General features: G+C 34.9%; 2 protein-coding genes across 2 annotated transcripts; one reads left to right on the forward strand and one right to left on the reverse strand.

The window, feature by feature from the left end:
* The first annotated feature begins 1,952 nt into the window (after window positions 1–1,952).
* On the forward strand, window positions 1,953–5,870 carry LOC18036051 (receptor-like protein kinase). Its single transcript, XM_006427666.2, has 2 exons — window positions 1,953–5,351; window positions 5,436–5,870. The coding sequence occupies exons 1-2, from the start codon at window positions 2,372–2,374 to the stop codon at window positions 5,783–5,785; spliced, it is 3,330 nt and encodes a 1,109-aa protein (XP_006427729.1). The 5' UTR covers window positions 1,953–2,371; the 3' UTR covers window positions 5,786–5,870.
* A 64-nt stretch (window positions 5,871–5,934) lies between these two features.
* On the reverse strand, window positions 5,935–11,344 carry LOC18037586 (exocyst complex component EXO84B). The gene is made up of 7 exons (XM_006427667.2): window positions 11,005–11,344; window positions 10,838–10,935; window positions 9,169–10,195; window positions 8,055–8,570; window positions 6,906–7,094; window positions 6,681–6,817; window positions 5,935–6,380 (listed from the first exon to the last, which is right to left on the reverse strand). The coding sequence occupies exons 1-7, from the start codon at window positions 11,152–11,154 to the stop codon at window positions 6,218–6,220; spliced, it is 2,280 nt and encodes a 759-aa protein (XP_006427730.1). The 5' UTR covers window positions 11,155–11,344; the 3' UTR covers window positions 5,935–6,217.
* Window positions 11,345–17,358: the final 6,014 nt, after the last annotated feature.

The following is a 17,358-nucleotide window of genomic DNA, read 5'->3' on the forward strand; positions in this document are numbered from 1 at the left end:
GCAAAACGTAGCACTTGCTGGATGCAAAAATTAAAAAGAAAAAGAAAAGGATTTGGAGATGGAAATGAAGGGAAAGAGATGGCAAAATGTAGCAGTGGTGGCTGAATTGCTAGGAGATGAGGGAAAAGTGCGTGTGAAGTGCAAAATTAGGGTTGGTCTTTTGGCTTTATGTGTTATGCTTAAAATTTGGTCTTTTGGCTTTATGTGTTATGCTTAAAATTACAATATTAACCTTCATATTTTAAAAAAAATTTAAATAAAATTTAAGGACAAAAAAATAATTTAATTAAACGAATAATAAATGAATTTTAAACGAATCTACCGGTATTTAATTCGTTTATGACCCGTTTATTAAACGAATCCTAAATGAATAAACGAATCAAAATCTTCAAACCCGCATTCGATTCGTTTAATTAGCGAATCGAATCGAATTCACCCATTTATTAAATGAATCAATTTTTTCAAACCCAAACTCATTTAATTCGTATCGAATCGAATAAACGAATCCGGACTCATATTGCCACCCCTATATATAATTTTGCATAAATTAGTGTGCACAAACTGATATAATATGAAGAGCATGTTGGAAAATAATAATAATTATTATTTTTAACTATATGAGCTCATGATGATTTTATACAATAAATTTCATCGTGCTACGTTAGTTTATACACATTTAATTGTACAAGATGATTGTAACTTTATTATTACTGCTAGCGAAGATTTTTTGTTTTAAAAAATAATCACACATATTATATTATTTTTGGGACATATAAATACCTTTTGTATTAAAAAAGCTATACATACTCTCAAGAAATGTCATTTTTCTTCGTTACTTTGCATTGTAGGTCTAGCAACAATTTAGGCCTAACTATCAAATTGCGCTGATACCAACCCATTACTCGTCTGGAATTACTAATTTATTTGCCTACTTTTTAAGTTTAAAGGGTCCAAGGGTAGTTGGTATTGATGCACTTTGGTGGTTGAAGGGGGCGATATTTTAGTGATTAACATTGTGGCTAAATCTTTTGTTTTCAAGATGAGATAATTGAATATTCTAATTCTCAACATAATCAAAGTCCATAATCCTTTTAGTTAATCAACTACCCAACACTTGTCTGCATTCCAAATATATAATTTTCTATTCTTCAATCTAAAGCCAAACGACACCTATATATGTGATAATAAAGAATTAGAGTAACAACAATATTTGGGCTCCAGCCCCAATAATGTTATTTTATGAGGTCTTATGGGGGGGAAAAAAGAGTGAAGAAAGAAAACCCTTCTAAAAATACAAAGGCTAGTGTCCTCCGATTTTACCTTTTTCTTTTCACACGAGCCCACGAACTTGTCATTATTATTCATTCATGTCCTTGTTTTATTAGGGTCTTAGTCTTAGTAACCACCATTGAGATATAAATTATAATTATGAATACAAATAATTTTATTAAAATTTATTGATACTGATACATTTAACTTAGTGTTATATATTCTTACTCTTGTCTTTGAGGTTAGGTTCGATCTTACTATGGTGGTTGTTAATACTTTCCATAAAATAATCAAAATAGAGTCATCTTCTCTTGTGGACTAGAAATCCTAGCAATAGCACTTTTGGCTAATCATATGCAAATAAGTAAATACAAACAATGATTAACCAAATAAACAGTAAACACAAATTAGCTATAGGGATTCGGGTGAGGTGAGAGGAGTACAACTGCATCTCTGTTTTTATTTTTCTAAAACTCGAGGACTCAGATGTTAATTATCAAAAAGGACTCCAATTTTATTACCATTTACCGTGCGGAAAAAGTTCATTAGCTTGGAACTGTGTACCCGCAATCAGAGGCAACTGAATACGGACAAAGCCACCTCTGGTTCTGGCCAAAAGCAAATTAAAACCACTAGCCCTCCAATTATTTAATAATTAATGACTTCAAAGTGAAGTCCAAAGCATTTCCAAAAGTGGTTGAAAATTCGGGGCAAAGTCTGAGGCCGCGTTGAAATGTTTGATCACTTGATCCATTTCACACATGCTTTTATTACTAATCCAAACAATAAGACAGGCTCCGTCTCCCTACAACTCAACGTTCACCTTCATACTCCCTTGTTTCTAGACTTCTTTCAGATTCTTTAGCTTTGAACTTCACAAACACTTCAAAGCTCATAAGTGATCAGCTCAGCTTCTTTTCTAGCCATAGCTTCATGTAGAGGTAAGTGTTTGTAACCACTTTTCATTACCCTTTAAACCCCATCATCCATATGAAGTTCAAAGCTCATAAGTCATAAGCTCATATTCTTTTCCAGCTATAGCTTCATGTAGAGGTAAGTATTTGCAACTGCTTTTAACTGCCTTTTAAACCCCACCATCAGCATGAAGTTTCTCTTTTGCCATTTCTTGCTTTTATTCAGCTCGTTTGTAGCTTTATCTTTACGTAGTGTTAATGCTTTGAATGGTGATGGGGTGGCCTTGTTGTCATTGATGAGGCACTGGACTTCTGTGCCACCATTGATAATCTCTAGCTGGAATAATTCAGATTCCACTCCTTGCCAATGGGTTGGCATTGAGTGTGATGATGATGCTCATAATGTGGTCTCTTTTAATCTCTCAAGCTATGGGGTTTCTGGGCAGCTTGGGCCTGAAATTGGTCACTTGAGTAAATTGCAGACCATTGATTTGAGTTCTAATAATTTCTCTGGTAATATCCCACAAAAGTTAGGCAATTGTAGTGCACTAGAGTACTTGGATTTGTCTACAAATGGGTTTACTGGAGACATACCTGATAACTTTGAGAATTTGCAGAATTTGCAATCCTTGAACTTGTATGGTAATTTGTTGGATGGTGAAATACCCGAATCGTTGTTTCGAATTCTGGGCTTGCAGTATGTTTTTTTAAACAATAACAGTCTTAGTGGTTCTATTCCCAGGAATGTTGGTGATTTGAAGGAGGTTGAGGCTTTATGGCTGTTTAGTAACAGGTTATCAGGTACCATTCCGGAGTCTATTGGGAATTGTTATAGGTTGCAAGATCTTTATTTGAATGAAAACAAACTGATGGGGTTTTTGCCTGAGAGTCTAAACAATCTTGAGAACCTTGTTTATTTAGATGTTGGGGATAACAATCTCGAGGGTAGGATTAATTTTGGTTCTGAAAAATGCAAGAATTTAACTTTTTTGGATTTGTCATATAATCGTTTTAGTGGAGGGATTTCACCAAATTTAGGCAATTGTAGTAGCTTAACACACCTAGACATTGTTGGTAGCAAGTTAACAGGCAGTATCCCATCTTCCTTTGGCCTTCTAGCTCGGCTTTCGAGTCTTGACCTTTCTGAAAATCAGTTGTCTGGGAAAATCCCACCTGAACTAGGGAAGTGCAAGTACTTGACAGTCTTACACCTGTATGCAAACCAACTCGAAGGTGAAATTCCAGGCGAACTGGGGCAGCTTAGTAATTTACAAGATCTTGAACTTTTTGACAACCGTCTAACTGGTGAGTTTCCAGTTAGCATTTGGAGGATTGCAAGCCTCGAGTATCTTCTTGTGTATAATAACAATCTTTTGGGGAAGCTGCCTTTGGAGATGACTGAACTCAAGCAACTGAAGAACATTTCGCTATATAACAATCAATTTTCTGGGGTTATACCTCAAAGTCTGGGAATCAACAGCAGCCTAATGCAGCTAGATTTTATCAATAACAGCTTCACTGGAGAAATCCCACCAAATCTTTGCTTTGGAAAGCAATTGAGAGTTCTGAATATGGGTCAGAATCAATTTCATGGTCCCATTCCTTCTCTTCTTGGGAGCTGTCCAACTCTCTGGAGAGTTATCCTCAAACAGAATCAACTCACAGGGGCTCTTCCAGAATTTTCCAAAAATCCAGTCCTTTCACACCTGGACGTCAGCAGAAACAACATCTCAGGAGCAATTCCGTCGAGCATTGGCAACAGTATTAATCTCACTTCAATTGATTTTTCCAGTAACAAGTTTTCAGGGCTTATGCCTCAAGAGCTAGGAAATCTTGTAAGCCTTGTGACTTTAAATATTTCACTCAATCATGTGGAAGGTTCTTTGCCATCTCAGCTGTCAAAATGCAAAAATTTAGAAGTTTTTGATGTGTCATTCAATTTATTGAATGGTTCTATTCCATCGAGTTTGAGGAGCTGGAAAAGCCTATCCATTTTGAAATTAAGTGAAAATCATTTTACTGGGGGCATTCCAACTTTTATATCTGAATTGGAAAAGCTTTTAGAGCTACAACTTGGTGGTAATCAGTTGGGAGGTGAGATTCCCCCATCAATTGGAGCATTGCAGGATCTGAGTTATGCTTTGAATCTCAGCAAAAACGGGTTGACTGGTCGAATTCCTTCAGATCTGGAGAAGTTGAGCAAGCTAGAACAGTTGGATATTTCTAGCAACAATCTGACAGGAACATTGTCTCCCCTCAGTAACATACACTCATTAGTGGAGGTCAATGTTTCATATAATCTTTTCACAGGTCCAGTACCAGAAACACTTATGAACTTGCTGGGGCCATCTCCATCATCATTCTCTGGGAATCCTGGTCTCTGTGTCAAGTGTCTCTCATCTTCTGACTCAAGTTGTTTTGGAGCCAGTAATCTAAGGCCTTGTGATTATCATTCAAGCCATCAACAAGGCCTTAATAAAGTCACAATTGTTGCAATAGCCCTTGGATCCTCGCTGTTGACAGTGTTGGTGATGCTTGGACTAGTGAGTTGTTGTCTCTTCCGCAGAAGATCAAAGCAGGATCTTGAGATCCCTGCTCAAGAGGGTCCATCTTACCTACTCAAACAAGTGATACAGGCTACTGAGAATCTCAATGCGAAGCATGTTATTGGAAGAGGAGCTCATGGAATTGTTTATAAGGCTTCATTGGGACCAAACGCTGTTTTTGCTGTTAAGAAGCTTGCATTTGGAGGGCATAAAGGAGGAAGCTTGAGCATGAAAAGAGAAATTCAGACCATCGGGAAGATTAGGCACCGGAACCTGGTAAGATTGGAGGACTTTTGGTTAAGAAAGGACTGTGGCATAATCATGTACAGGTACATGGAAAATGGGAGTCTGCGTGATGTTTTACACTCGATTACTCCCCCACCAACACTGGAATGGAATGTCCGATACAAGATAGCACTTGGAGCAGCCCATGCATTGGCGTATCTCCATTATGACTGTGATCCTCCTATCGTACACCGAGACATCAAACCAGAGAATATACTCTTAGACTCCGAGATGGAGCCTCATATCTCTGATTTTGGTATCGCAAAGCTTCTAGACAAATCTCCTGCATCAACAACGTCCATCTCAGTTGTTGGAACTATTGGTTATATCGCACCAGGTAATTCTTTTTCACTTACTCTAGCTTGGGATTTACTCTATACTCTAATCTTTTAACATCATCTTTAACGTTGATCTTTGACAGAAAATGCCTTTACAACGGCAAAGAGCAAGGAGTCTGATGTGTACAGTTATGGGGTTGTTTTGCTCGAACTAATAACCAGAAAGAAGGCATTGGATCCTTCATATAAAGAGAGAACAGATATTGTGGGGTGGGTTAGGTCTGTATGGAGTGACACAGAAGAAATCAACGATATTGTTGATTTGAGTCTAATGGAGGAGATGCTGGTTTCAAGTATTAGGGATCAAGTAATTGATGTGCTTTTGGTGGCTTTGAGATGCACTGACAAGAAGCCAAGCAACAGACCTAATATGAGAGATGTTGTCAGGCAATTAGTAGATGCAAGTGTTCCCATGACAAGCAAATACGTCTAGATTCATCGGGTTACTACCTTTTCATCTTGTGTTTACACCCAATGTATGTTTGCACTCGTGATCTTTGCAATTTTGATGGAATAAAAAGAATATTCACTCTGCAAAGAACAAGATAATTAAAGTAGAGTTTGTGTCGATGAACAAGAACAAGTCAAAGAATTATACAAATTATTTTCATACAAGTTTGATTTACAAACGAAAAGGAAAATCGCTCAATCGAATAACAAAAAATAATTCCTACTTTAATGATCATAACCCATTGAATATCCCTAATGCTTTGTAATTTGGAAAACAAAACAAGGGGAAAACGGGACACCTAAAAGGGAGGGGAAAAGTAAGAAAGAGGAAGTCTCATTATGAATACAGTGACTGGCTTCCAAATCCATGATGGAATGCTGGCAGTCTAATATACAAAGGTGAAATGTACAGGACTCAGGAACTGCTGTGAGATCGAACAGATGAAATTGATTGTGCCGAGACAGAAGCAGTTGGGCTGTTAAGCTCCCGATCACCGTTCATTGCTTTTGGCTTCCCACTTAATCGATCTATTGCTTCTTGACAAATATCATTAAACCAGTCATCTTCAGGCAGCACACTGGCAGCCAAAAAAAAAAAAAATAATAAATAAAATAAATAAAAATCTCAGCTTCCAATGCAGAGACAGAGTAGCTATTTTCCAAAATTATCATCCCAGCCAATTCAAAAATCTAATACATGTATTACACATGATATTTATGTATTCATAGAATATTATGATTATGATGGGGACCCACTCACTGTTCATGTGAGGGATGTACCATACATTGATTGTAAGGTAGTGTTTGCCTTATGATGATGGTGGTGATAATACAAGAAAAATGACTCCGATTTTATCCAAAAGGAAATAATTGATTACCTATTAGGATCCATGCCGGTAGCAGCAAATGCTGCCATGGCTTTAGATATAATCTCATTGACAACTCGATGCAAATTCCGTGATAAGTAGTGACCTTGGGAAGCAAAGCATATGACAAATTTCATATCCAAATAGAACTGCACATGAGAAAAAAGGTAAACAGGTTATTCAAACAAGTCAATAAACTAACAGAAATTGCAAGAGGGATGATGCCAGATTGCATACTTGCTGCAGACCAAGAGGACCTAAAGGCTTTGGCCCTTCCTCAATATCATCCCAAAAACTTTGGTCTTCTGAAAGCCATAAGATGACAGTTTCCGTCAGTCTCATTAATAGCAGTGTGGCAAACCTTTGCCTCCCTACAAACATATCCGCCGCTATACTAGCCATTCTGTTTAGTTTAGCATAAAGTTCCTGTTTTACAGAAAAATAATTCAGAACTCCAGGCAGACAAACCAAGTGAAGACAATTCTTGTTTGTACTAGATTACACCCAAAAAAAAAAAAATTGAAACAAAATCTTGAAAGTTGCTTTATTGAAAATATATATACATATTCAAACATGACAATTTGGTCCATCCAGAATATAAGGTATTAGTAGTTTAATATCACCAAATAGATCTCAACAAATGAACTTAACCAGCACGCAGTTTCCATTTCCACTAAACAAGTGGATGTTCACTCAAAATATCCAATTCAAACTGTACTGTCTATACACAGAATTGCGGGGGAAAAAAAAAATTTACTCCAATGACCAAGTAACCGGATGATATTTAAAACTAAAATACTGCCAAAAGGCCAATCCCACACTTTTGGACGCTTCAAAATGAAAGTAGGGGCATAGCGACAGTCAAGTCTGAAGAGGTAGGAAAAATGCTTATTTAAATGAATGTATTGGAAGAAAAATGAAAAGAGTTATAACCATTTTTGTCCCTCCCCAGAAAGACATACACAAGCAGCACATCGGTAACTAATAGATACCAAGAGTCATAACTATATGAACATAGATAAGTATGTATGTGTTTGCGCATCAGTGGTCAAAGTTCTAAGAATTTTACTAATATTTGAAATAATCATGAACTCAAGATTTCCAACAATGCAATTGCCAAAAATATCAAGCAGATGATGACTGAGACTATTTTATGCATACATATTTTCAGTTTTCAAGGCAGCAAACAGTGGTTGCCATAATATTCAGAAAAAAAAGCTCAACAAGGATTGGAAAAAAAAATCAAGAAATATAACTTGACTACAAAATAATATATATAAGATCAAATATATAATACAGAGCAGATCAGTTTTCACCTCAAATTACATTAATTTTCGTGGACTGGAAAGCACAATAATACACAAATAAATATTGAGCTATGCTTACCTGGAATATTAGAGATGGAAACCATTCCAACTCATCCACATTTCCATCCATGTTCAAATACATGTCTGCATTGAGATGGCTATCACCATCTTCTGTAAAAATGAGATCTAGTGCATGCTGTCGACAGAAAGTATCTTTTAATCTATCAACCGAGATCACAAGCCGCCTCTTCCATTCTCGTTGCTCAGGGTTACGATTTTGCCTATCTGAATGTCTTCGACGAGGATCATCCTTGTAATTAGCCTGATTCAAAGGAGAGACTTTCATTGCTGCACGTGGTAGCAATTCATCTGCTAACAATGATGCATTGGCAAGCAATGCAATCTGCTGAGCTTCATTCTCAGCCATACGCACAATTTTATTTCCAGAGCCTTCAAAATTTGCTTCTTCTTCCATTGATCCTGGCAATGCCTTAATAAGCATGCTCACATACGAATTAAATACTTGAAATAGACCTTCCAACATTTTACCTCCCAGCTGCATACTTAAAAGCGGTCCTACATCCTCAAAGAAGTCCTACAAATGCATATGAAACAATCATCAAATGAAACAAGAGTTAGACAACCACTGATTAAAAGGGGTGGGGGTACACAACTCAGAAGAAATACATTAAAAATCAATCAATAACAAAAATGCTTCAAGAAATACATGCCCTCAAAAGAATTTACATGGCATCATCATCAACCAAATGCATGATCCTTATTAGTATCCTCCAACTAAAAGAAAGCAATGCATAAAACAGAAGGTTCAAACAAAACATATAGCTGAGCCCAAAAAAATAAAGAAATAAATTCTATAAAAACTCCTAAACCATTAAAAGAAATAACAATAATAATAAATGTATAAAAAATTTCATAATCCTGAATCACTCTGAAGCACATGATAAATTATTTATTGAAACCTAGAGAACATCCAGCACATCTTTGAGCCTTGTAGTATACCACACAACCGAACATTATTAATGATAGTAGAAAATTATTCTTCTCTACAGATAGACAACACATTATGGACATTTAGGTGGATGCGGAAATAGAGAAAGGGAGAGAGAAGAGGGACACATGGAGACAGAGATTCTATCTTTCATCAGAATTTATGTGGGAAACATAGTTTTCACCTGGACCATCAAATTGAATCTATGAGCACTGGTAGTAAGTCTATGTTGAAGTGCCATTGAACTAGCTTGACGAGTACCCATTGGAGGGTAGGTGAGAACCCAATCATCAGCAGCAGCCATAGCAGCAGTACTCTCCTCAATTCGTTTTAGATTAGCATCTAATGCTTGCTCAACACTCGGCCTAAAGAGTTTTATGAGCACAGGACAAAGTGCCAAGCCACGAGCTTCTAAAAGAGAACAATGACCTAAAGCTATTTGAACACACTCTGCAGCAGCTCTTAAACCGCCAGCAGCTGCTGAAGAAGCTAATGCGTGTCTTTTTACAAGATGAGCAAAAGCCTCTGTCTGCCTTGTAGCCCACATCACAAGCTCAGAAGTATAAGCGGTTTCCTTACCAAAAATTGCCAATGAATCACAAGCAGCTTGAGCAATAGCAGAAAACACCAACTGCGAGAGAGCAGCAGTATATGCTCCTCCATATGAGGTGCTCGATGGGCGAAGGCTTTGCATGCTATACTGATATCTTTGGTAATGAGCATTGAGTAGCAAACTATGAGCACGGGGTCCATCCCCAAGCTTTTTAAGAGCTGATATAGCAGCACGAAGTTCCGCACCACGTGTAGAAGGTTGGCAAGCAGCTTCAGCAAGCTGATCAGCTAACTTTTGCCTGCGGTCAATGATAGTATTCTCTAAGGATATAAGCATTGCAGGGTCCAAAGTTTTTGTTTGTTTTGCTTCAGCAGCTAAATGCTCTCCTTCATCAAGGGCTGTAAGAGCTTCATCAATTCTCCTCTCTGCTAACAAAACATCAAGGAGATCAGGGAATTCTACGGACCATTTCTCCAGGTCTGAGGGTTCTTTATTTTCCAAATTCAATAAATCATTTTTTGAAGCAAAAGATTCTGATCCTTTTAAGGAATCAATGTGAACTCCTTCAGCTAAACCATGGATTAAAGTAGCCTGCGTAGATAACAGGTTTCTGATAGATGAGAGTTCCCCCTCTAAATCCGATATCTCTTTTGATGTGCTGTAACATAAACACATGTCTTAAAATCATAAATAAAAAATTAATCAATAGCATATCCTTCCCCAAACAAAAGCAACCAAACCATGTATATCCATGAAACTACCCCGCACAGCTTGCCAAAACATAAAAACATGCCATATACATGAAAGTTGTGAAATAACTCCATTGACATTCCCTGAAGTTTGAAAATAGGAATAACATGGGTGACTGTTGACTAATCTCATGAAATTTCGAAAGAGGCTTAGTTGATTAATTGTAAGGCATATTTATATCAATGTTCACAATTTCAAATAAGGTTTCAGAGAACTCCAAACCATTGGAGTTTTGATATATTTCTTCAATTAACCTCATTGCATTACCAAATTTCTTTTATACCAAAAAGAAACCCTCGACCTTTCTATATTCACCGAATTCTAAATTAAGGACTAATGCCAAACCCAACAACCTTGGTCAAGCATACGGTACGAAGAAAATGTCATATTAGCTTGATAATTAGGAAAAATATCATCATTCACACAAAAGCTGACTCTAAATGACTAAAATGCTCAAATTTCTAACTTCGAATAATAGATAAATCATCAATTAATAGTAAAATCAATACAAAGAGCTGATAAATGAATAAATAATTGAATTAATACTGACCGAATGAAGGCCGCATAATTAGCGTAAACACTTTTACGCATTTCCTCTGCAGACGCTCTCTTCAAATCCAGCAGATAGGAGCATAATTGCCTAATTTCCTATTCAAAATTAAAATAGAAAATTAATAAAAAATTAAAAATTAAAAAAGAAAAGTGATAATAAGAAACCTTTTCGTTGAGAGAACACTTGGACTTGACATAAACATCGGCGTCGAACTTATCTGACTTGAACAAGTTCAATCCTTCTTCAATCTTCGCGCCGCCGTTTTCAGCAGCAGCAGCAGCTCGCGAGCGAGCCGTTTTAGCCGCCGCTGACATGCTTTCGTCGTTAATGAATGAAATCAACGGATCGGATTGAATATCAGGATCCGAATAGAAGACAGATCTGACGGACGAAGATTAGAGAGAGAGAGAAACAGTTGCTGGTGAGAACGAAGAAGAAGAAGAAGAAGAAGGAAAGAGAAGAGGAGTTGTTGAACATCACCAGCACAGCAACAGCACGACACGATTCTTGTCTTCTGAGAACTTTTTTTTTTTACACTAAAAACATTTACTGCGCCTGACTGTAATATTTTACTAGCACTTTGACTTTTAACAGTGGTAAATGTTTAACAGTGCAAGTCAAAGGAGCCGGGACTTAAGCATATCTATCCTAAAGTATTGAGGAAAATTTATGCAACGGTATTTTGAATTTATGAAAAAGGTAAATATTTGTTAGATATTGATGTTCTTACCACAAAGAGAACAACACTAAGGCTCCGTTTGGTACAACTTATTAAATAGAGCTTATAACAGTAGAGCTTATAGCAGTAGAGCTTATACCAATAAAGCTTTTGCATAAAAAGTCATTGGGTGTTTGGTTGTCAATAAAAAAAACACTTTTGAACCATTAAACTATGTGATATTTTTTATATTATCTATTTTTAGAAAAGCTCTATAACCTCTACTCCCAAAAGCTCAAATTTTGGACTTTTACTAGTAGAGGTAAATTAGCTTATTTAAGCTAAAAAAACTCTACTAAAAAAATAACCAAACACCATAAAAAATTAAAAAAATTGCTTATACGATTAAATAAGCACTTATGGCTCTTAAATAAGCCATACCAAACAGGCACTAAGTACCGGACGGTGAGTAGTAAGATATTTTTATAGTCTTTACATCTTGAAATAAATGTCTGTTTAGTTTTTATCTTTTAAAAAAAATCTTAAAATAATCATATTGTTAAAAATATTATAATATTATCCTTACTTTTTTCTGCAAAATTATTCTTTTGATAATCTTTAAAATAATTTTTATTTACAATCATCAAATTAACTTTAAGAGCAAAATAATAGCAAGAAATTTTCGCATTAATTTTTATGTACTTTTTTGATTAATTTGATGAATTAACATTTTTTAGACCCAATATTATTGCAAGGATATTTTCGTAAAAATTGAGAAAAAGTGAGGATAGAACTGTAATATATTTAACAATAGACGTGTCTTAAGATAGTTTTTAAAATATGAGAACTTAATGGACACTTGACCCAAAATATGAGGATTAAACTAGCATTTAACAAAATTTTATATGGAGTCTATTTTTTTAATAAATGACAACAATTCCTTAATTGAGTTAATTGTGTTTTTAACTTATATAATAATAATAATAATAATAATAATAATAATACTAATAATAATAATATCTTAAGAACAAAAGAATAGTTTAAATTCACATTGATTTGAAAGAATACCATGAACTTAGTAGGTTCAGACTCGTTAATTTTGTGAAATGCCGAGAATTAATTAAATGTAGAAACTAATGTAGAGCTTTAAAAACTGAAAAATATTATTAAACTCAAATATGCCTTCAAAGACTATAAGAAATGACTATTTATACTACTAGTAATTTTCATAAACCATAAATAAAAAGAAAAACAAAGTCATAAACTAATAAGAAAAAGAACAATAAATTTTAGATAATGAGAAAACTAATCTAAATAAGATAAGCATTCCTAACTTGCATCATTTCCCCAAGAGGGAGAAAATTCACCCTCGAATTTGGATGGTCATTAGTGGCATCTTTATCATAATCACCTTTGAAAAGAATAAGATGCGTGTAACTTAATACAGTTGCGGTGCGGATCAGACTAGGAAGCTTCAGTTTATAGTTATTAGGATTTATCTTCTCTATAACCTCTAAATGTCTGATTTCCCTTACTAAAAACTAGTTGTACTCTCAAACTAAGAATTGGTCTTTGGTTAGGACAACCTAAACAAGATCACCCACCTTAAATTCTAGAGCTCGACACTTTTTGTTTGCCCCAAATTTATAACATTCAATGGACTTCATTAAAGACTCTTGTGCTGCTAAATGAATTTTTTAAAGTTACTCAATAAATCTTCTTATAATGACATGTGCCGAACTCTACAGGGCGACTTTACTGCAACTCATATATCATTTTAAATATCTCTTTACAATCAATAAAATTCAATCCTTAAAACAAAATTATTAGACTGTAGTGGAAGAATTTAAAAATTTATGTCAAACCATCTATTGATCTCAATCTTAATTTCTAGAAATCACAATAAAGTATAATGAGTATAAAATTCAATAAGCAAACTAGTTTTTCATATACATACTTATAAATAATGTAGAAAATACAAGATAAAGTGAGAATTATAGCAAATGGAGCTCAAATTTGGATTCAGAGCTATCAAATTAGGGGGAAACCCTCTATTTATAGATACAATGGGTAAATGATGGCCATCAGATGAAAACAATTCATACGCTCAAGATTGCGCCACGTGGCAAGTTTTGATTGACTAGAATGCATCATCAGTCAACACTACATCAGTGTTTCAGTCCAATAAGATGCTGCCACATCATTAATCAACACCACATTAGTATTACAGTCCAATAGCATCTTGCCACATTATTGGTCAACGCCATATAATCAGTCAATGCCACATAATCAGTTAATTCTACATCATTGGTCCAATAGAATGTTGTCACGTCATCGGTCAATGCCACATCATCGTGCCATATATGTGAACAGTGCCATACTTGTGAATAGTACCGTATACTTGAATAATATTGTATAAGTGAACAATACCAAATACCTTTTTGTGATCCTAAAGTTTTCGACTATTCCGAGTTAAAAAATGCCATCCGTTTTGCTGTCTGATTTCTTGTTAGTCATGAAATGGCCAAAATATCTCAAAAATACTTAAATTATAATAAAACACGCATAATAAAGTCTTAGATGATTTAAACACATAAAAGTGGAAATATTAGTGAGACTTGGAGTATAAAATGACAATTTTACCCCGTATAAATATGCATTCTTCACTACTCAACACACCTCCCAATCAGCTTATTACTATTTACTGGTCCTTAGCAAATTAAGCGATAAAATCTAACAAAATTCAAATTGAAACATGCTTACCAAATAAATGAACTTTTTGAAAAATTGTATTCTTCCCATTTGCTACTCAACAATTAATAAAAAATTCAGCTACCCATCTTTAGTGCTTAGTAGTGTTTAACAAAATGATTATGGGGTTTGGTCAAAATAAAGCAATACTTTCATTCTTACCGTCTCATTGGAGTTTCTTCCGTAGGTAGCAAGTTTATTTATATTATATCTCTAACCTACTCTAACTGTTTTATGCGAATACTCTCTACTTGCTAAGACATGAGGCCCGATTACTAAGTAAGAGTTCGCACAATCTTGATCAGCTCTCACTGTTTGACATGAATATTCTCTGCTTACTAAGGCAGGAGACCCATTTACTAAGTGAGAATGTCTTTTTTTTTTCTTTTTCTTTTTTGGTAAAATGACCACTACCTTTAGGTGTTGCTCACAAATGAAACGAAATGATTAGGTATTACAAAATCTCAACTTACCACCATCATCACTTTTCGTGTGTGTGTATCTAGATTGGTTTGTTGGATCACTTAAGATGGCCAATGTAGACAAAAAGGGTTAGCCAATAACATTAGAAAATTTTCAAAAATTTAGTTTTTTTTACTACTAAATGCCTAGACTAGGAAGATGTGTTTATAGAGTAACTAAACATCATATTCACCCATCTTTGACTAAAAAATTTAGAAATAATTAGTAAAAATACGGAAGCACAACTATTTTTTATTCTACATTTGTCAACTATTCACTCCCCTCCAATTAGAACGAAATATTGTCTTCAATATCTTGAAAGAAAGAAATAGAATTTAGAAGATATCACCTGAAAATTGTAATAGAAAATATTTACAAACGGAGAGTTAAATTTAATTTGTACTTTTTACTACTATCGCTACTATCATTAGTCGACTAATCCAATGTAAGAGTCTTTGGATCTAGATCTGGTTCTAATATGTAAACTTTTAAAAGATCAAGTAACTCATTAGTAGTAAGATCACAAATATAACTCGTGGCTCATTTATTCAAAAGCAAACAGTAAAAAGAAACAAATAGTGATTAGATAGAATCACACCATTAAAAGCAATAATGCAAACAATAAATCAAAAGGATATGTACTGGTAGTTGTGATTGTAGCTCATATCTTCCTCTGATTTTACGTTTAGAAATGACTTGAACGCCCTCTATGGGTCGAGGATATGCTTCCCATCCAGTTTTCTTATAAACTAGCCAACATGGTTGTTTACAGTCAGAAACCTAAGACTGTATCGTGCACATTCTTTTTAGAATAATGGTCATAAGTAGGAAATTGCACGCTGTACATATCTACTGAGATGCGTTTCAAGAGATAAAAAGATATCATCCAATGACTTATTATTCAAGCCATCCCTAATGAATTTAATCTTATCTTCCTTTTTATTAGACATCATTCCCAAAGAAGTGCATGATTTTTTTCTAGCATTGCATTCTAGAACACTTGTGACAAGAAATTGGTAGCAGTGCAACTCTTCGTTTTCTTGCATAATTTTCTTTCCCATAACTAGGCATATAAGCAACATATTTAAAAGGTAATTCCCCTGTTAATCGTACTTTGGCTTCAATTAACCAACAAATGTCGATAGAGATGTTATTCTTCACGAGTAGGCACATACGTTCGGACCAAACTTTATAAATTGTGAGAAGTGCATTTTGAGGAAGAGAGGGAAATTGCTTGCAAAGCTTTGCAAGAGATGTGTTCTTATCCATACCTTGGCTGGAGAATATCAGTTATTGTGGAAAACTAAAAGAACCAACTTCAATAGTCATGGGGTACTCTTATCCACCAATTAATCGGGCTGACAAATGATAAAAACACATGTGAAAGCAAACAAAAAATAAAAACCCACTATGTAGAAAGTGGGATGTTAACTCACCGTCATCCTCTTATTGAATTTACCTTAAGTTCTAATTGGATTTCATAGATACCACCTTTTATTTCACTGAGTTATCTTTGTAGATCTTCAACATTGGATATTAATGTTGGTGGTCGTAGATCCTAAACAGGATGTGATTGACAACATTAGGTGACGCTTTACACATAGAAGTCACTTGAGGTGATTGAAGAGGATTTGTCTCACTGAGCTACTCATGATTTATAACACAAGTGATGAGAGAGATTTATATCACAAGTGACGAGAGAGAAAATATAATTGTTAAATAACACACTTTATAGGAAACAAACAAATTAATTAGTAAAGAAAAAATAAAAAAAATTAAATCACCGAAAAAAATGAAAATAGTTTTAGTCCATATTTGGTGGGTCACTTACATCTATTGCGCTGTTTTCTCCATGTGGTTGGTACTCGTGATATGACTTTATATCTCTGACTATTAACTTTAAAAATTACACTATTATTTGGATTCTTAAGTTTAATGGCCCCATATGGAAAAATAATGTGGACAATAAATGGACTAGACCATCGAGAGTGAATTTTACCTAGGGAGACGTGCAAGCGAGAATTGAATAAAACTACTTTATGACTTAATGTGAATGATTTTCTCATAATTTGCTTGTCATAAAAGACTTTCATCCGCTTTTTGTAATCCTTAGCATTTTAATCATTGTGAAGCCCCTCAAGTTCTACCAACTGTAATCTCTTTTTTGAACAACAAATGGGGTAAATAATACCTGCATTGTTTTGCTTGTCGTCAAGGTAGGATGAGATGATTTCTGCCAATTGTTTTCTTCTCCCAAGAATGCATGCTCTAAAATGTTAGGTAACGGATTGTGCATGAATTTTGGTGATGATTCCGATGATGGGATAAAATTTTCCTCTGATGGTGTCAATTGCTCTATCATTGACTTCCAGTTGTCAATATCCATACGTGCTAATGAATGCAGTAAGGCATTGACTTGATTAATTGATTTGTTATTATTAAAATTCAAATCAAAGTGAGTTAAACATGTTTGTAGAAGGTCATCACTGAGGTTAAAATGACAAGTATGATAAATTAATTCTTCAATTAAATCCACATCTACAATTCCTTTGTCTTTATGAGGGGTTTGCTTGACAATGTTAAAGATATTCAACGCCATGGTCATGTTGCCAAACGACAACTACATATTTCTAGTCCTGCATTGAAT

This window comes from Citrus clementina, unplaced genomic scaffold (genome assembly GCF_000493195.1).
Source record: "Citrus clementina cultivar Clemenules unplaced genomic scaffold, Citrus_clementina_v1.0 scaffold_7, whole genome shotgun sequence".
Lineage (NCBI taxonomy): Eukaryota > Viridiplantae > Streptophyta > Magnoliopsida > Sapindales > Rutaceae > Citrus > Citrus x clementina.